This window comes from Platalea leucorodia, assembly GCF_965183815.1.
Source record: "Platalea leucorodia genome assembly, chromosome: 20".
NCBI lineage: Eukaryota > Metazoa > Chordata > Aves > Pelecaniformes > Threskiornithidae > Platalea > Platalea leucorodia.
The window spans coordinates 2303318-2323784 of record NC_138842.1 but is presented as its reverse complement, the minus strand read 5'-3'; the positions used below and the strand labels follow the sequence as shown (position 1 = coordinate 2323784).

The window sequence follows — 20467 nt, the reverse complement described above, 5'->3', positions numbered from 1 at the left end:
CGCTTCCCTCTGCAGAGGTATATTAACAGTGGAAGAGCTAACATGTCCACTCCGGCATTTTTAAAAATTAATTGAGTGATACTGCTGATTTTAAAAAGATCTTTATTTAAAAGTCCCTATCTTTTATTTTAAAAATATGTTTTTCTAATGTCATATATTCTTAAATGAAAGGTTAATGCAAAAAAAAAAAAAAAAAGGAGGTTTTTTTTCTTCCTCAGAGAAAGAGATTTCTGACAGCTGAGAATCTAATTTAACAGGTGGTGATGCACATCAAGTGGGAAAGTGATTTTTTCTTTAAAAAAATATTTTGTAGGAATAGAAGCCCCAGAGCTAAAAATACGCGCGAAGTGGGTTTTTTCTGACCTTGTAAATTGCCTTCTGGAGTTGAATAGCAATAATTGGTACTAAGGATCACACGATTCATTCGACTATCATAGTACACTGGTGATCTCTATCTCAGCTCCCCTGGGTGCAGGTATGGTTTTACCAGGCTGAATTTGGAATTTGAAAATTGGGAAAACTAAAAATTCTGACACTGTAAAGTATTTGAAAACTGTCCTTGTAGCTGTGATTTACATGGTTTGTTTTTGAAAACAATCACAATCAGTAAAATTGAATTAATCTGCCTTTATAATAGCGATGATCCTGTTAAGACCTCTGTTCCCATAGCTTGGTGATTTCCAGCCATCTTTATTTGGGCACATGTACAAATTTGCCTGCGAAGCATGACATTCCTTGAAAGGTGCATATTTACTAAATAGCTGCATAGCAGCAATGGATTTTTATTTTTTCCAGCTTCTGCTCATCTGTACTACTAGTTCTCAGACCCTCACAGATCCACAGACCACAAGTTGAAAACCCCTGATCTTAACTTTTAAATCTAGGCAAGAAATATTCCTTAGTATCACAGGTAGTGCATAGAGTAATTCAGAGAAATTTAGTTTGCTTTGTGCTTACTGATATTTGAATGATATTTCATTCAAATGATTTTTTAAATATTCTCTTATTGTAATATACAGTTACTCTATTAATTTTCTTGTGCAGTGGCTTCCCAAACAATTGAATTTTGACTAGGAACTTCCATCAAAAGTAGCAATTACAGCTTTCAACTTTGTAGAATCAATCACAGTAAACCATTTAGTTATGCCAGGTTTTCATTTTGTGGTCAAGGATTAAATACAATCCATTTACCATTAGTTTATTTATGAGGTGTGCTTTAAGCTGACCTTGTAGGTCTTTTCTATCTTCACTTCGTATGATCCTTGAGACAGACTTCAGAAATCTTGTTTTATATAATACAGATGGGCATAATGTAATCAGTAAGGTGTTGACAAAGCTGATTTAGAACATGGGAAATTAAATCCTCTTTCAGGTCAGCACTGTCAGCTTTCAATTCCCATCTCTTGTTTCATTTTTCCTGGGGCTCTTGAGCTATCTCTGTTTTCCATATTGCGTGATTATTTTCTTCCTTTCCACTGTATTAGTTTTAATTTCATGGACACAGAGTTAACTTGGAAAATTGTGTTGGGGGAGGGTATGTGCATTTCATTTTTTTTCCATCTCTCTCATCACATTTCTTTTTTTGGGGGGGCTGTGTGTGGTGTAAGTTTGAGGTCAGAAATGAAGATGTGTCAGTGTTTCTCATTTGATTCCAGCTTCTTGCCCAAGTGTTTATAAGCTTTGGGCCAGATCTCAGTTCTTGTTTTTCTACCTTTCCTCATGGTGATAAGGAGCAACCTGTATGATGTGAAGAGTTGTCTTAATTCTGCTGTCATACATTGGATGGTGACATCCACAGTTCTTTACGTATTTTTTTCTTTGTAGCATTGTAACTGCTCATCCTGATCAAGTTATTTTTAGACCCTCTAAAGCAGAGTTTTCAAGGTTTCCCTCTGTTGATTCACTGTCGGCTTACCTTTCCATGCTGTGATTGGGAGTTAGGGGATTGAATCCTGGAAACGCTGTACTTGGTTACATTGGGAGAGACGGGGATGCTGCACCCAGGCTGTTATGCTGTGCCCTGCAGGCTTAATATCTTCAGCAGTAGTTTGAGGTTTCTGCACTGTGGCTCACCTGAAGTCCTGAAGCCTGAAGTAAACCCAAGTCTCATTTGTCTACAAAATATCTTGCTCATTCTTGTGGTGGTGCCCAGCAGCACTGCTTCTGACTCTCGGACTTGCAGTACTGCATCGCGATTCTGGTTTGATTGCTATCTGCTGTCTCTGCTGGCTCTCCTCTGTCTTGAGCAGTGCCTGTTAACAGTGTCAACCTGAAGAGGGCTTATGGAAGACAAACATGGTTGCTAGGAGCAGGGGAGATGAGCCAAGTGGATGTACAGTGTAGTTCCTTTTTTAGTGCCCTGGTAAAGACTGTGTTATTTTGGCCTTTTGTGCAAATTGTTTGAGCAGCATAAATACCAGTTTTTGTCAGATAGTGTTTGAAGCTCATTGGTTTTCAGTGTAGATTTGTGTCAGCACAGGCCTTACTTAAATTTGGCTTTTTGGGTAAAATTTATATCTCGGAAAACATTGCTTTTTGTGGAGCTCTAAATCCTCTTGAATCATTGGTTCTGTAGGGCAGAGCTGTGCTTTTACATTGGCTGAGAAATCTCCGGGCACAACAGTAGTGTTATATAAATAATAAATAAACTAATAAATCAGTTATCATCGGCTCTCACCTTTTAAATTGAGGTCAGAAAGAAAAGTCATTTGTCGGGAGAAGCAGCAAAGCAAGCTGAAATGCCTGATGTCCCCATGGGGGAGCATAACCTAAAGATCACGCTTGGCATTTCATTTAAAAAATACATAGCCAGTTCAAAATGAGTGTCTGCCAAGCAGACAATTAACTATCTGATATCAGGAGCCTGACATTCAGAATGCTTCATGCTTCCATGCTAGCACGTGGCTTTCAAACCATCAGGCACCTCTGAAAGTAATTTGTCAGCACCCTCGTGTCCTCCCAGAGGGGAGCTATTAATCTGCGTGTCATCGGCATTTAGATGACATCAAAGTCCATGACAGTCGTGTTACTCCTACCGCTGTGGTCTGCCAGCGGGACATGGTACATGCCAAAGAACCTAAACAAAGGGAACACACAGTCTTGTAGGAATCCCACAATATTTTAAAAGTTTCTGTCCTTTCTTGTCCCCTGTTTAATTTAAGGATCTCTTTCCACAAACCCACTGGTTATGATTCTTTCTCTCTTGCGCAAACAGAAGTGTGGAAACACTTCTTATTTGTGGATGCCGGACTCCTTCAAACCCACAGGGAAAGTTCTTGTCTAGTGGAAGTAGTATTTAATATTTACAGTATGATAAACACACAGTAGTAGTAGAGTTTATGGACATCAAGCTGAATATTAATTTACTCATCCCATAAAGCACCTGTGCTTATCTTCTCTAGGTGCTTTCTGCCTTGTGAGGCACTGCAATACGCTCCTTCGTGTGTGCAGGTAGGACTTCGTGCTCAATAGTGCAGGACCGTAGGGGAGCCCAGTCAGAAAAGCACGGAAATGTTTTCATTCCCGATTAGCAGATACGGTCCCACCATAAATGATGGGACCGGCAAATTAGATTTGAGGACATGGAAAAGGACATTAGATGTTTTCTTGATAACACTTGTATCATGTACAGACATACAAGCGCTGACTTGAAATTCATCGACTTGACCTACCAGAGAACTTTAAAGAACGGGTGTGAATGTGGGCTGTGCCTTTTGTGAAATGTCCTGTAAACATTTGTTCCAGTACATTTGATTCTCAATTTACGATGAAGAAGGATTCATTCATCTGAAGAGAGATTGCTTAATGGCCTCTATACAGCCAGAACTTTTATTAATATAATGGTGTCAGATTTCATTTGAAGGGCATTCAGAGCTGCTAAGCAGTTGAAGAAGTGGCATTTCAAATAAAATTGTATTTCTGTTCTTATGGCTAGTATTAAATTTTGTAGTGACTTTTCAGTCATTTACGACTCCCATGAAATGGCCAAATGTAGGCTTTATAGAACAGAGCAGCTTCTTTAATTTGTTTGGCCTTTAATGTTTGCAAAATACATGTGTCAGTATTTTGTATAAGTGTTAGTGGGACTCTAGGTGTTTTCCCCTCCCGTGAAAAAGAATCCGTGGCAGAAACAAGATAATTAGTCTTGTTACAGCTTGACATGTGTGGTGAATCAGACATATGTATGTTGTGCTATTTATTTGCTCTATAAATTAAAATAATGTCAAATCTACATAATACACATGCATATAAAAACGTGTGCATGTGATTATACCTATATATAATATTCCAAGCTTGTCTTGGGGTGAGGCCAGGGAAAATCACAACGTCTGACTGTTAGGAAAGCTCCTTCCCCCAGCTGTGTGGCTCTAAGGTTTTACATGCCCAGAGGACATTTGGGATGATCCTTTCAGTGACTGCAACTGGTGTGGCCCTTTCCCAGTTACCCTTTACCAGTTACACTGTCATCAGTTTCTCATTTGGGGGCTTATAATGGGGCTCCCAACAAACTACAGGGCTGCATCTTTGAAAACGAATCACTGAGTTCCTGCAGAAAGTCCAGAAGATGAGTTGAGGGTGTTTGAAGAAATAATGCTTAAAAGTGCTCTTGCAGGCGGATGCCGGCCCTGTGAGTCTTTTCATGACAGCTTTCCCAGGGACCCCGAGCTTTGGTTTCATTCTCCGTGCCATCCTTGAGAACGCAGAGTTCCTGTGAAGTCTGTTGAAATAGCCTAACACCAGGAGTGCCTCACGTAGCTGCTTTTCTTCCTCTTCTTCCCCCTTTTCTGGCCCTACTCCTGCCCATGTTTCAGCGCTGCTAATTCACAAGGTTATTTTCTTTCATCCAGATCAGGGGCAGGGAGGAAAAAGCCGCTGGACTTAATATACAAGGGGCTAATATTACCTGTAGCATCTTCAGCCTTCCTTGGTCTCTTGTCTCAGATGGCATGGAATTAAATAGTTACTATTAAAGATTAATAAGGGTTCACAGATGGTTATCAAGTGTTTACAATTGTATTAGAGAGAAAATCTTCAGTATCATTTCCAATATTTTTGTAGTACTGCGATGAAGTATTTAATTTCCATCAGTAGTAGAATATTCTGTTAAACAAGTCTGGCAAGTGCTCAAAGAATTGACTGTGTTAAATATGCAGTTGTACACACAGAGCCTTTCTTGTTTCCAGTGAACACCTTCAATAGGAAGAATAACAGGACTGTGTTTCAGGATCTCAGTGGGAAGGGTTTGGGAAGAGTTTATCATGGAGTTTTATAGGCATAATCAAATTAAACCAACAATGTGAGTAAATAGATTGAAGTCTAGTAAAAAGGACTGGGTGCTGTGACATCCACATTTGTCCGCAGTGAGGGTAGAGACCCAGAACGCAGGCCTGATTCCCGAGGTTATTTTAAAATAGAACATATTCTTCTCTGCACTCAGTCTTACCACCACAGCCAACACCGCTATTTGAAGCATCTTCCCACTGCAACCAGGCTAAGCATAGAGTTTGTGTACATCTATTTTATAATCTTAGTTACCGATCTCTGCCCTCTCCTGTTTTGTAGGTTTTTTTCTAGAAATTATATTTTTCTAGAATTATATTTTCTAGAAAGTAGTGCCTGCCTTACGTTGAACTGAAACGGCCCGTCAGGGACTTTGTGTGTGCGAATGAAGGTCAGTAGTTTGGAAGAGCGCATAGTCAAATCCTGTTACTTACCAAATGGCAGGAGGAGTTGTGTCCTTGGGCAGCGCTGTGTTACTGGCAACGTTTTAGACATTCAGAAACTTTGCTTCCCAAAAGGAAACCAGATTTCTGAGGAGAAATCCAGGAGGAATTGCCATAAGCCTGAGGAGTTGTGTAGGAAATTCATTTGTAATCCAAAGTGCTGATAAAGACATAAATTCAGTCTCATTGTTTTCAAGTCTCTAAACTGAGAAAGCGTGTGTTTTGATAAGCTGTTTGTTTTAACCGTGGCGTAGAAAGGTGCGTCTTGATCCTGTTACCCTTCCTTTCATTCCATCCTCTGATGGCATTAGACTAAATGCTGTCCGATGCTGTGTTGGTGGCATTAGACTAAAGCTGCTGTGGGATGATTTGTTCAGAATGTACTGCCAAACCCAAACATCTAGAAATCCTGAGGAAAGCCTTATCGTGCCTTTTTCAAAATCATGAGGTTGATTTAAAAAAATACAGATTTTTTAGTTTATCTCTTGTTTTTGAGTTGCACAGTCTGGTTTTCTCTGCAACCAGCAGGTTTCATCTTTCACTGGCAGTTATAACAAGTGGCAAACTTCTGTGGTAGAGATGGGGTTGTGAGAAATAGGCCAAATCTTTGCACTCTTGATATGCAAAGGAGAAATGAAAGAGCTACCACTATGAGCAACAAACTTTCAGGTTTACAAAAATCAAATTCTTTTGAACACATATATTGCAGAGGTGCGAGCCTCCCATCTGAGCTGGCATTGCATCTCTACGTTCTAAAACATGGTATTTTCCCGCAGAGTTTTTTCAGATATATATATAGCTTTTACCACGTAGGCGTATTTTTTCTTGCCTAATTAGGGACGGCCTACTTTCAACTGGTGATGTTTACGGTGGGAATGGCACATGGAACCATTTAGCAGCGTTGGCCTGAGGCATTATGACTTTTGGTTTTGAGGCCCATATTCTCTGGGATGTGTTTTTTATTAGAGCAGAAATGTGATCGCAAAGGTAGGTATAAAATTATATGGGATATAATTTTGTAACCCAGCCATGCTATTACTGTGAGTGTTAATTGCTTCATTCTTAACCTTCATGTAGAGCACAAAGTTAAATGCTTTGGCCCAGCCACACGTCGTCGTGGCAAACAGCATGTAGGGGTTTCAGAACGTCAGATCTTGATCTGAAGCAAAGGAGGTTTTTTAAATGCCTTTCCCCATGCTTGTTTTAGTCAAACAATACATAAATCAGCACAGTTAGCATTTAGAAAAACCAGCCCTGCTGTATTCAGTGTTGATTATCAAAATGGTTACCCTAAGTAAATAAATGGTCATCTATTAATAAAAAAAAAGCCTGCCTGAATCTGATATTTAATGAAACCAGAACAGATGATACCAGACCTTCAGCAGGCCTTTGGTCCTTCAGGTCTGCGCCATAATCCCCACAAGGGCAGATTTATACGGCCTGCAAATGCCATATAGATTGGCACTTGCTGGCTGTAACAGCAGAACTGTCATACAGATAGGCTGAGAAGCTTTTATGAATACTTTTTAAATTTTGATTTTGAGTCTCTGATCTCTGTGCAGGCTTGAAATATACTTCATAGGGTATTTGAAAGATGGCTCTTTATCTGAAGAAAAGTTTACCTTGATAAAATGAGTGATTTGAGCGCATCCCTGCAGAGTTGGGGCGGTTGAAGGTGCTCACCCTTCAGATAGGATCAGGAAGAGCTACGAGAGCTGATGGCTCAGGCCTTGGGACGTGAATTCGGGCTGAGATATGGACACTGCTACCTCTGTTTTAGGCAAAACATGCAATGACAACTAAGGAATCAAATATGTGTATTTATTCTTATAAGGCTAATGTTGTTTGGCTGGGCAATGTAAGCAATTTTTGAAATGGACTGAAACTTACTCCTCCATATTCTTCTGTGTTTTAAGACTTGCAAATTGTGCAGTGATTATACAAAATTATCCATTGATTGGTTAGGAGGTACAGATTTGTCTCCACCAGATTTACACTCTTGTCCTGCTTGTATAATGAGGAAGTAAGAGAAACTTAGCAGTCTGTAAGATTTCTGGATTTACAAAAGCATTTATCTTGTCATGTAAGCCACGTAACTGAGCACCATAACAGACTGTATGTACGATTACCCAGAAGTTGTCACTGAGTACCAAACCGCTCTGTCCTCCTTTCCAGAATGATGAAGTCCTCTGTACATACGGAAGAAGATGACTTTGTGCCAGAGCTTCAGAGAAGCATCCACCCCAGAGAGAGGCCAGATTGGGAGGAGACTCTCAGCGCTATGGTAAAACACCTTGTTGCGTTTTCTATATGCATTATTTTCGGTTCTGAACAATCTACTCTTATATTCTAGTTACGCATTGATTTATGTTCCCTGAGTTTCAGATTTTTAAATGGATTGCATAGTACTTTCAGCAAGACGAAAATACTTTCCTTCCTCTGGCAGTTTGTCAAGGAGAGGGAGAAGGAGCATGCATAACGCTTCTGCCCTATTAATATGTGCCCCAAAGCAGGTCTAGTAACCAATTAAAGCGTCCATAATGTCACAATGATTTTCAGTCTGCATTAACCTCTTTTTCAGCAAGGCTTTTGAGCATGAAGGGAACTCCTTGTAAAAACATGCTCTTTGAAGCATGCAGCATTGTGGAAGAATAAGATTTTAGCAAAATGCTGGCTAAGTCTACAGAAATAAAACCTCAGCCTGAAAGCTAACCTACCACCAGAGGGAACAGAATTGCAGAAAAGCAACTGCTAAGGTGCTGTTCTCATGCTTACAGAAGGCATGACAAGTGGGCAGTGGGCCACAGACAACTGTATTACCTTGATATCTTTGTCGTCTTTTTAAATGAGCGAGTAAAGTACCTGCAGTTCCACTTTCCCAACTCCCTCTAGCATTTGCTGAGTTTGGAAGGTCAGGTGTTATTTTTATTAGCAGCCGAATAGGGCAATCTGATTAGGTGGTTTTGTGAAGTTAACTTACCTCAGTCAAGTTCAATAAGCTTGACTTGCCTTGTTTCAGTATAGGAGTGTCTGGAAGTAGTATCTCGCTTGTTATTTTCAGATTTTCTAAATCGCCTCACGAGCATACTAAGCTGAAGAGGAAACTGCCTTCTTGGACAGACCTTGGGTAGGGGGAAAGTCTGAATATTCCAGCCCCAGTGGTGCTCTTGAGGGGCGGGCAGTCCAGCAGCATGGCTGAGCTTACTTACCGTGGTGTGGCACCAGTGACAATTTTTCCCTCTCGTTGGATCATGTGGCAGTGCCAGGGCGTCAGCCTGGAAAAGCCGTATGTTCGCTGCTCCTGGACTGCCGGCAGTGCGGCAACAGCGTGAGAGGTGGCTAGATTTAGCTGGACTGCAGGACAGTCAAGATTCATCTGATGTATGGGGCTGAGGGGTATTCATCCCAGTGGATTATTTGAAGTTTAAAGCACCATTAATATCTGGCTGGGTCATGTGAAATAGATTTTGGATTAGCTGTTCTTTATACAACATCCAGAACATGCGTAGGTAATAAACTCCCTACGAGCCAGGTATTTATTTTAATTTTAAACAGGGGAACAAAGATAAGTACTGTGCTTTACTCTCTTAAAAGCATCATCAAACCCTATGTAATACAATGACAATATTTTGTTCCAAACTTTATTTTCAAGCCAAAAAACCCAACCCAAAACATAGGCTTCACCAGCATTTTTGTCTGCTGGTATTTTCTGTGCTTGTCTCTCTGCTTGACTCCTTGCTTATCTACTGCTAATTGTACTTTTTGCAATTGTCACTTCCTAAGTATGTTTTTTCTCATAGGCAGATATTTTTTCCTTCTCTGCACCTTGGCCCGCAGTTCACACTGGTGCCGCCTGTTTGCGAGCGCTGTCTGTTCTGATCAGTGTTATTCAGCCAGCAGTGCACGCTCCCAGCCTCAGCGCTTCTTAACACCCTAGAGCCAGGAGTCTTGTGTAAATCACTGTTTGACACCGTGCTGTCTGTAACCTCAAGGTGTGTCTCAGGAATGTGAGTCTGTAATTCAGTGTTTCCACCTGTAACACAAGTTAGCTGGCATACCTCATTTGTTATTGTTTTTTTTTCCATTGTTGATTTACAATGAAGGAAAGGTTCACCTGTTCTGGCTTGATACTTTCCCTGTTCTCGTCAAGGCTGTTGTGCTCATGGATATTGTTGAGTGTTCAGCTCTACTGCAACCTACACGTATGCATAATGTTCCTCTCGCTGGGCTAACTATTAATTCACTTTTTAGAACATGTCCTCTTGCACAGCTCCATGCCAGCAATATAAAAACTGAACAGTCCAGGTGGCTATAAAAAAGAGATTTAGAGGACGAGAAATAAGAAAATTCACATCTCAGATTTGCTGCACAATGATTTGGTATGATGAAGCACAGGGTTACGTGTAAAGCTACCGAACCTGTATTTATCATGGCTTGGATTTGTGCTTACAGCGTTGTTCTGACCTCGTGGCTCTCTGAATACATTGTAGATGGGTAGAAAAACCTCACTTGCTCATGTTTACCGTGCTGAGTGAATCACATTTCCACTTTCAACCTCTGCCTTATGTCCAGTCAGAAGGTAATATTTACAAGATGTAAATATTTACAGGACAGCGTTCAACACTGTCATTTTCTGTTCTCTGTTTAACTGGTGCACCTACTATATTCTGTTTTTCTCCTGATCATTTTAAGCCTGAGATTTTTTCCTTGCTTTTTTCCTTCATTTTGTGTTTTTAGCAGCCTCTGGCTTAGCCTTTTCCTACCCTACATGGTAGGTAAGTTTATCATAGTGGCATAATACATGTAATTTTTGGTTAGTGATTGTTTAGGTTGCAGGCTTCAGCTTTTGTTGTTTCTTGCTATTTCTGCCCCTGGGGCATGGAGGCTGCAGGGGCTTGGAGGAGTTGGACATGGCCGTGTTGTGTTCTCCTCTCCGTTGCTTGCCGTGGCAGACAGCTGGAGACCCAACTGGGTGCAAGGCTTTGTCGCTTTAAATGAATTTCACGTTCTGCCAGGTGAGCAAATGCTGAGACTAGCAACACTGTGGAGAGCTTGGGAAATTCTGACACAGTCGACAGACCGGTGATGGTTATTCATTTGTCTCTTCAACTTTGCCTTTCTACATGTTTTTGTACTTTGGGAAAAGGCGATTTATGCATTCACAGTTAGATGAACATATACAAGTCATCCCTACTCTCCCTCCCCCCTTTTATCCACAATATATTTTGAAGTGCTTATTATTAATTTATATAAGTGCTTTGTTTCCAGAGCTTTTTCTCAACGAGAATTATACTAAAGGTCTTTATAAATGTATGGAGGTTGAATGTCCCTCTATACTGTAAATATAAGGTAGGGCAGAAACTCTGTTTTTAATATTTCTGTCATTGCCAGTTTATTCTGGGCACCTGAGTAGCTTTAGTCCTTTGTTTGATACTACTTTTATCGTCTTTTTTACTTTTATTATTTGTACTTTCACCTGCTTTTTAAAACTGCTTGTTTCTTGTTCGTGGCTTAGCAGAAAGGCAAGTGATTTTGTACTGGAGACTCGGTTTGTTTGGATACTTCTGGTGGTTCTTGAAACTTCATAGCAGTTACGAAATCCTGTGGTATGGATTTTGGGAACCAGGCTGAATGCGATGCAGCGCTAGATGGACAGACTTTACAGGAGTTAGATAACAAGACAGCTGCCTGAGTAGTCCTCAAGGACTGCTGTATTTTCTATCCCCCCCCCATGTTCTGTATTTTTAGAATTTGGTCATATTAGATACACCGTTTTTCTCACTGCCTCAGCCTCCTATTCCCACTGCGCCGCTGGCCTGCTGGGTAACCTTCACACATGCCGTGTTTTTCTTTCTCTGCTCCAGTTTGGAAAATGCAGTTGATGATATTGACTTTCTTTGTAGAACATTTCCGAGTTCTAGGGATGAAAAGCCATATTTGAGCCAAGTGATATTGCAGTATATGGATTTTCTAACATTTCTCTGAGATAGTAATGTTATTTTAAAGGAAAAGAGTATCTTTTCCTTGTAAGGTCCTGAAGAGTGCTCTATTTCTGTGTTAGAAGAACTGAAGTTGTGAAAGAAAGCCTTTATATAACATTTCTCATATGAGCCTACAAAACAGCTGTCCTCAGCCTGTCATTAACTTTAGCATAAACTGGTATTTGTACTTAATATTACGTTTACCTTATGTTATTGACCATCTGACTTGCTCTCAGCACCTCTTCATGAGTTCAGTCAGTTGCAATGTTCTAAAAGCAGCCTGCGAAGAGCCTCTCCCCCCAGCAGGCTGGTGTGCTTACAGACACGCACGCTCGCTCTATCCCCCTTGCCTTTTTCTTCCATTTGTCTAAGTTTTGTGGGGAAGCAAGATTAAAACTGAGATAAATATAAAATCTTTATCTATGTACTCTGTTGAAATTATGCTGTCACAGAAAAATACCACCTGAAGCTATATTAACCTGACAGGCACTGGAGATAAGTTGAATATACTCACTCCAAAGCTAGAAATAGGTTTTCTTTTGTGTGTGTATATATATGTATTGCTGAAAAAGTTGTTTTTTCAGCAGTGTCTGCTGCTTCTTTCAGCTCTGGAAGCTTTCAAAAGATGAGTCCCTAAAGCTGTGGTAGGTTTATCTACTGTGAGATTTTTTTCCATAGTGCCCTGAGCAAAAGGATAGAGGTGATCATCCTGACAGCTGGTCACATCCTCCAGTGAACGTCTGCAGGGATTCGTTCATGAGTAGATCATGGCTGGAGGTGACCGAGAGTTCTTCACCTTGAGGAAATCAGCCTTTCCCACCCCGGTGCACCTCTGAACGGTAGCTTTTAGGATCTAGACGTGTGATTATCTGTAATGAGGTCATTGAAATGATATCAGTAGTATCCCCAAGGGTTACTAGTTTATAACCAGGTTGCCTAGAAAAGGTGTGATTCAGGAACCTCTAAATTACTGATGGGAAGTCGTTACGAATCCCTGAATTTGTCACATGCATATGTGAACAAGAAGGCAGGTGGCTGGCGGTTGGTACACATCATATTTTTCGGCTTATGCTGGGGGAATTTTTTTAGGAAAAATACAAGCCTACAAATGTTTTAGAAAGGCACAGAGGTTAGATCCTGTCCTATGAAGTCCCTGGAATAATCTTAGTTCTTGTATCAGGTCAGGTGGATTCTGAGATCTGTAGTATTTTCAGCATTTGATACTAGATAAGGTAACGTACCGTGGCTTGTGAAGGTAATAAAGGCTCTTTAATGAGACCTCAATATATCACTCTGTTAAATCTGGGACATGAGTGAGGAGAAAACTATTTTTAAATGCAATTTATAAAAGTGTGTAGAGATTAGTGAATTGTAAAGGTTTAAAGAAAGATTTCACTCTCCTTAGTGCGGGGTTTGTTTCTCATTCTTTGTCCAGCACTTAGCCCAGTGCTGCCCCAGATCTTGATTGTGTGGCTTCTGCAAGAATAGATGCAAAAAATAGGAGTACGTAGGGTTTATTTTTAAATTATTTTTGGTTGATTGGTTGGTTTTTAATTCAAAAAACATGAGGCATGTTTCTGAGTATGTCAGTCCTGACCCAAGCTAACATGAATACTTCCAGGAACTGTGGCAAAATCTGCAGAACAAGGGAGTGTGTGTCAATGGTGATTTCCAAAAAGGTGGTTTACTGAAATGGTCTCATTTCAGCAACTGAAATATATGGATATAATACCCTTTAACATGTAAAAACTGACATTTTGGACTTTTCATTCCTGTGGCTTACAGCTTTTCATGCTTTTCACGCGTATGAACCGACACCAGAATTTCACAGCTGGGTAGCTGGTGGTTAGCTCTTAAGCATGTGTGCAGACAGTTTTGTTAGGCTGATCCTGTTTTCAGATGGGTTATATGCCGTAGACTTCTTTGGGAGAAAGAGTGCTTTTGAATTCCGAATGCCTACCTGCAGGTTCTTTTTAAAAGTCTAAAGTTTTAAACTCTCAGTTGCAAGGGAAAGTTTTAGTAGGCAGGAAGCTGAAATTCTGTTTTTTCTGTTGTTTTTTGAACAACTTGGAAAATTCAGTGGAAATGGACTTTAGATATTTCTTCCCATAGATGCTCCAGCAGTTGGCTTCTGGCTCTAAGTCTTAAGAGTCATTGCGTTTCTTAAATGCTATGGAAAATGTTACCTTAAAGTTTGGAGGTTAGTTTTGTGCTGACGAAGGCTCTCAGGCTTTTGACTTGCCTGGGTTAGTAAGACTTCGGTTAATCTTGCAGAAACTGTAGTATGTCTTCTCTGTCCAGCACGCCGCAGCATTTTTATGTGACTCGCTGCAGCTTAGGCTGCGTAGCAGATAGGTCGCAGGGCGCCATTTTCAACAAAGATAACAACGGGATAGAAATGGGATTTCAGGTAGTGTGGACAATATAGGTGTTGGTATGAGACAAATGTTCCATACAGCACAGCGAGCAGTCAGCAGGCTGTAATAATATTTTGGTCAAAACAGTTCTGGTCTGGCATTGCACCAGTAACCTATATTTCATTTTCAATTCACATAACTTGTTTTCCTTGTTATTGCTGCATGAATCAAGTATTATTTCCCTTGTTAAGCTTTTGGCAAGGTGTTACGTTGCTGTGTATGGCTCTTTTGCTCCCTCTCCCTTTTGGTTAGAGAGTCATTTTTATTTCACAGCCTAACTCCCAGCATGATGCTTGTCCCTGAGAATCTTTGAAAATTGGGACAATCACTTAATTGGCACATTGGCTTCCATTTGGGTTTGCCAATTAAATGAGTTCAATTAAACCGGAATGGATACCGTAGTTTTGGCAGTAAGTATTAATTTATAGCAATCATTAATTTTCATTGGCGATGTTATAGAAGCAATTGTTTCTAGTTACATTTACTTTCAGTGTATGCACTCTTGCAATTGATTGAAGAGAAAAAAAATTACATTTTCTAAATTTCTGTTTTAAAATCTGTGTATATGCAACATTTAGCAAAGAGGGAACGATTTAGAATTTGCTTAGGCTGGATCAGTAAAGTTTGTTGTTCACCAAGATCACCATTTTTAATGCACCCCGATGTTGCATTCTGCATATCTATCTATTTCAAAGTGAATCCAATGCACATCAGTAAATACAGTGTCCTGCTAAGTGAAATGTGTGGGTCATATATTTGCATGCCACCGCTAGTATTTCTTCTTTTATGGTCGTAGGGGATAAAGGCAATTAAAAAGATAAAGATGGCACTGGAGTGTAATGGCTAATTTTTTGAATGCTCCCAGTAGCCCTCTGCCAAATTACGTAAGTGTAGGTAGGCATAAACATGCATTAATGCATGTTAGGCACTTAAGCCTGGGTTTACTAAGGCATTAGGGAGCCTGAGTGCCTGTGTTTATCATCCTGTGAGTAAACCACCGGGCTCAGTGGTGTATGTGGTATCCGTAGCAGCTGTGCAGCAACTGCTTAGTCTGTGAATGCCCAGTCTGAATGTCTTGAATTTTAGGTTATAGACTTTTAGGTTCAGTTTCGGACAGTTTTGTATCCCAGTCTCTTTCCTAATTATCACCCATTTTAGATTTGCTTGGGCTCAGAGAAGCTGCCTGTCGGTGAGGCAGCCTGGTGATGCTGCTCCGATGGTTGGTGCTGGTGATGCTGTTGTAATTAGCCCAGGTTATTCACCATCTTAATTTCTGAGAGGCAGTAGGAGACGAGCTCTGAAGACTGGATTACGTTGTCATGACCTTCCGCCTCTTTTCCTCCCATCCTATTCCAAAGATGATCTCTTTTACGCATGTTTTGTTGTCATAAGAAATGCCACATTTGTTTGAAATGTACTTATTTGGGAGATAAAACTTATAATTTATTTATCTGTCAGTCACTTTTCCCTAGTCTCAGCTACTTAAAAATAAGATGGAACATCCAGGAAAGGCAAAGGAGTCTCTTATTCATAAGTGGTTGGTTTTGTTTGGTGGGGTTTTTTTGGGGTTTTTTTGTGGTTTTTTTTGTTTGTTGGTTTGGTTTTTTTTGTTTTTTTTTTGTTTGTTTTTTTTTGTTTTTTTTTAAAAATCAGTATTCATTGCTTCTTAATTACCATAATGCCATAATGCAAAAAAAAAAAAAGGATGGAACAGTTTTTGAAGGGTTGTCAATAGATTGCTCATTTATCCCCTTCCATTCCCCACCCCCAAGTTAACCCCAAGAGACAAACAAAACATGTCAGAGTATATATTGTCTTGCGGAAGGTTGTAGGCATTAATTTTTTTGCCATGAGTCAACCTTCTTAATTACAAGGTGATGAATTATTCCCTGAAAATGTTGGTAATCTTTAGCCTGATATTTTTTTTTATTTAAATCATTCCATACAGTTCTGCCTTGCTACATTTATATTGGTCACTGCTGCATCGGTGTAGGTCTGCGTGATGTTTGTGGGTATTTGATCGAATACCGTGGTTGCTAGGGCACAGATGATTCTGACTGCAAAACCCGATGTTTTTGCACTAGTAGTCTTAATGCTTCATCTTTGCTTTAGGGTTGTTCCATGAAAATTCGTGATGGATGCTGTAGGGGCTTGCTACAAGTGCTTCTTCCATCGAGTAAGGCTTTAAGTTGTTTCTCACCCTAGAATCTAGTGCGTCTCATTTAGTTAATTTTCCTCAGCTAGCGTAGGATCCATAGGATTGTGGTTGTGACCTGATTATGTGAGGATGTGTGACCTCCTACGAGTAGACATCAGAGTTGGTTTGCACGGTTTCAGACTGAAAATCACTGCTGTTCTCTATAACATCAGCAAGTTTATTGACTCCATGGCATCCACGTGGGACTGGATGTGGTCTTCATTGGGTTCCAAGTCCACCAGGCTTCTCTATCGCAGAAATCTACTTTAAGAAGTTTCTGTCTTTGCCTGTTCCTTCCCACCTCCCATGCTACTGTCTCGGTGAGAGAGTTTCTGGGATGAAGAGATGGGAAGTGAATCACTGAGCTCATCTCATTGAAAAATAATCCCCCCAAAGAAGTTCAGCTTTCCTCTTTCTTTTCAGTCTGGATTGTTTCGGGGACTAGTAGCCACTAAAACAGTTGCAGCTGCAATGAGAGGAAGTAGGAGAGAGTAGCCTGGGGCTGAAGGACCGGGGTGGGAGTTTAAAAAATTGGCTTTACCTCTTCAAGCCAGGCTATCATGAAACCGTGCCCTCAGGCTAACAGTGCTCCTGATGCGCCTTCTGTTTCAGATAGCGTAAAACAAGTTTTAGGGTCTGTGTATTCTTGATTTGCTCTCTGGCTTGTACTGCAAGCAAATATTTTCTTCTTGAAAACATCTGAAGTTGCTCTTTGATATGGTTGCAGAATCCCAAGTTTTAACTGTTGGTTCTTGCTTTGTGGCACAACGTTTTCCCCTGTATTTGTATATGGCTACCTGCCTCCTCTTGGTTTCTTAGTCTGGTGTGTTACAGTTGCACACATGTGTAGGAATGCCTTCTTGATTTGTTTTGGTGGGTTTTGGGGGGGTTTTGTTTTGTTTTGTTTTTGGTTTTTTTCCCTCTGTGTGTGTGTTTTTGTTTTTATGCCTCAGTCTCTCGTTTTTTTCCTTAAGTATCGACCCTTAGGGAAAAAAAAAATCACTTGGTTTTAGCTAATAATATTATGAATGCAAGAAAACAACCTTGGAGGACAAAGGTGCTGACGACGAGTTTCTGCAGAGTTTATGTTCTTGGTGGTGTGAGGAAGAGGTCGTCAGTCACCTTCCCGATTTTGCTGACCAGTGCCGTGGAAAGACCTTTCTGCAGCTCTTGCGGCATCCTTCAAGTGTCCTGCTCTGACCTCACCTGAGGGACGTCGGGTCCTTGCTGGAGAGCACTGTCACCTCAGATTCGCCGGTATAAATGCCTGCGTCGTCCTTCCTAACCTGGTTCAGGGAACTGGCTCGTTGAGGCTGAGCAGGGTTTTTGAACAGTTGGTCGGGAGCGCAGATTTAAGGAATCCTGCCGAGCTATCGTGGCCAGCAGCAGGAGGCTGCTTCGGTGGCTCAGCCAGAACGGGGTGTGTGATCGCAGGCCAAGCTTTGCCAGATAACACTTGAACACAGTTAATGAACTGACTCTTTTGTTCTCTTGTTCAGAAGTTTATGGGTAGCTTATGGTATAAATTGCATGTTACAAGTAGACACATTCTTCATGTTACTGTGTTATTATAAGGGTTTGGAAAAATAGTGTATCATATACCAGTTATGTATTTTATGCCATTGGAACCGGCTCTCTTTATAAACAAAAAGCTGAGCCCAGGTTGGCTTTACATGCATAAATATAAATTCATGTTAACTCTACTGACTCAGATGTTGGGGCTAAGTGTCAAGCTGCTGGTTTTTTCCACCTTCCCGATCTTTCTTCTACTGCATTGGGAAAATGCTTCGGTTTCTAAGCCGATTTATACCTATAACATAACATTGTTATTTGCATAATCACTGAACATGGCCAGGAGACTTACCAGAGTGGTATTTGGTAGATTCAGGCTGAATTCATCCGTGTAGTTTTTTGTGTGATGAGAAATTGCTTTCTACCATAACAACCCAAAGCTCCACTTGTCCTTTTATAACTAAGCCATGATTAGGACCCCCTCGTCCCTCCGTGAAACAACAGACTGTAGAAATTGTGCATCAAACAGGGCCTGGGATTTTTGGGGTCTTTTTTTTTTTTTGCCAACAAGGAACTGGAATCGAAGTATTGTGCCCATTGGATGTTCTGTTTTCTGTGGCTTTTTTCTAAAATTTATTTTGTAGGCTGTACAGAAGGACTCTAACCCTGACTGCCTTTCCCACGCATATTGGATGTGGGATTTTTGTTCTTAAAGAAAGTACATTCCTTAGCCAGTATGCTATTATGTGAGGCTATGTACTGTACTGCTGCAGCTCCTCGGGCTGAGATCCTTGTGAATGGTAATAAGGCAATCTCACTGCTGCTTCACTATAGCGATGTCAAATCCAAACTTAAAGCCGTCAGGTAGTTATCATGCTAATGCCGTCCTCACTAGCTAACCATTCATTTTCGCTTGGTGCATCCATTTTTGTCTCTAAAACAAATAATAGCTATGAAAGAAAACACAAGTGTGAGACTGTTTTGCTGGAAATAACCACCATCCTTCGGGTGCATTTGATTCATCTGCGGCGAATCAGTGCAAGTCCATGCATCTCTTTCAGCCTCACTTAGGAAATCTTGTCATGAGATAAAATCAGCCTGCTTTACAGAGGTGAATTTTGGTCACAGTGACAATAATACTGCCAAAGTAGGTTCATACAGCTGCCAAGCTCCTCACTCTGTCTCGGCTTCCACTGACCAAATTAGTTGTTTTACATGTGAGCTGGAGATGGTTTTACCCACGTATCTGTGAGCTAGCGAACTTTATTTGAAAACGCAGTAGGTGAATAGTTAAGAATTTGTTCTTTGTTCATTCCAGGCTGATCCTTTAAACTATGGTGAATGGATGCCCTGGACTAACTCCTCTATAATGCTAAGTCTCAGGAATGAGAGGTTTCCCTTAATTTGCCAGCTCATGGCAATGCTTAGAAGTTTTTTTTTTCTTTTTCTTATTTTTTCCCCCCTTTGGAGAGGAGAAGCTGGGAGTAGAAAAAACACATCCTGTGTGGTCTTCGGAAAGAAGAATTCACTGTTAACCATGCCATGCAATAAGTACTGGCTAGAACAATTCAGCATTGACAGGGAATGTGGAAAATGGAATTAAGGTCCTAAACTCAAAAAATGATACACATTGAAGTATTTTCTTTATTGAATGCAGATTTCCTAGTCGTGGGATTAAGAATGTGCATAGCCAGTATCCAGAGTTTCCGTACTGGAAGCACTTGCCATTTTTTCACTGGCTTTCCTCTATCACATTTCTCATTTACCCTGAGATTTTAAAGGCACCTCTGGCTGGGTAACTGTTTCTCCATGTACCATAATCCCCAAACTGAGCGCTAAATTAAAAAGTCAGTACTATCTCTAATTGCTCCAGCCGTTTTGGCCTTCAGCTATGCCTGCACATAGCCAGTCCTACAGCTATCCTTTGGCATGTCAGAAAGGACATTTCTTTTATCTTTGCAACAGGGATCAAGAAATTTGCACTAGGTAAGGACCTAAGTGATGACTTCAATTAAAAAAAAAAAAAAAACACAAACAACAAAAAAACCCAAACCTTTTATAAAATTTTAAAAGGTTCAATTGTTTCTCATTCTGAAAAACATCTTTGTGCTTTTCTGTTGGATCTCAAAGCTGTTTCTTTGCACACAGTGGCTTGGATTGCTGTAATCAGAGTATGCTAGACCCTTGCGCTCTCAAAGGTAACATTTATCTGATGCCTTGCTCCTGAGGGTGCATAGCCAGCTTCTGCACATACAGATGGGTACACAGGACTCTGGGGTGTGCGAACAGGAGCTTGTCCTTGGTTTGCAGCCTTGCGTACCCTCTAGGTGGTTATTAAATGTGCCAGTGCTGCGCTCTGCTGATCAGACCGTGAATAGCACGGGTATTAATTCTTAACCTGGTCAATTGGGAAATGCAGAGTTGGAGTCGGGGTATGTATTTTTATTTTTTACTTTTTTAGTAAAGCTGCTGTAGTATAATAAGCAGATATTTTTGTTTAAGCTGAGGTTGTTGGACCTGGATACATAAACCAGATGCAATTGCTTCTTCATTTTAAATGTGTCTGAATATCTTAAGCAGCTGTGAAAAACGTAGCTGAAATGTGTTGGTGACACAAACATCCTGTATGAAAATACT

General features: G+C 40.5%; 1 protein-coding gene across 1 annotated transcript in view; it reads left to right on the top strand.

Moving 5' to 3' along the window:
• The window catches only part of ARHGAP32 (Rho GTPase activating protein 32), a 168188-nt gene that overhangs the window by 5691 nt on the left and 142030 nt on the right, over positions 1-20467 (top strand). Inside the window, exon 2 of the mRNA XM_082330885.1 lies at positions 7899-8007. Coding sequence (XP_082187011.1) covers positions 7900-8007 — 108 coding nt within the window. The 5' untranslated portion in view covers position 7899. The remainder of the gene's footprint in view (positions 1-7898; positions 8008-20467) is intronic.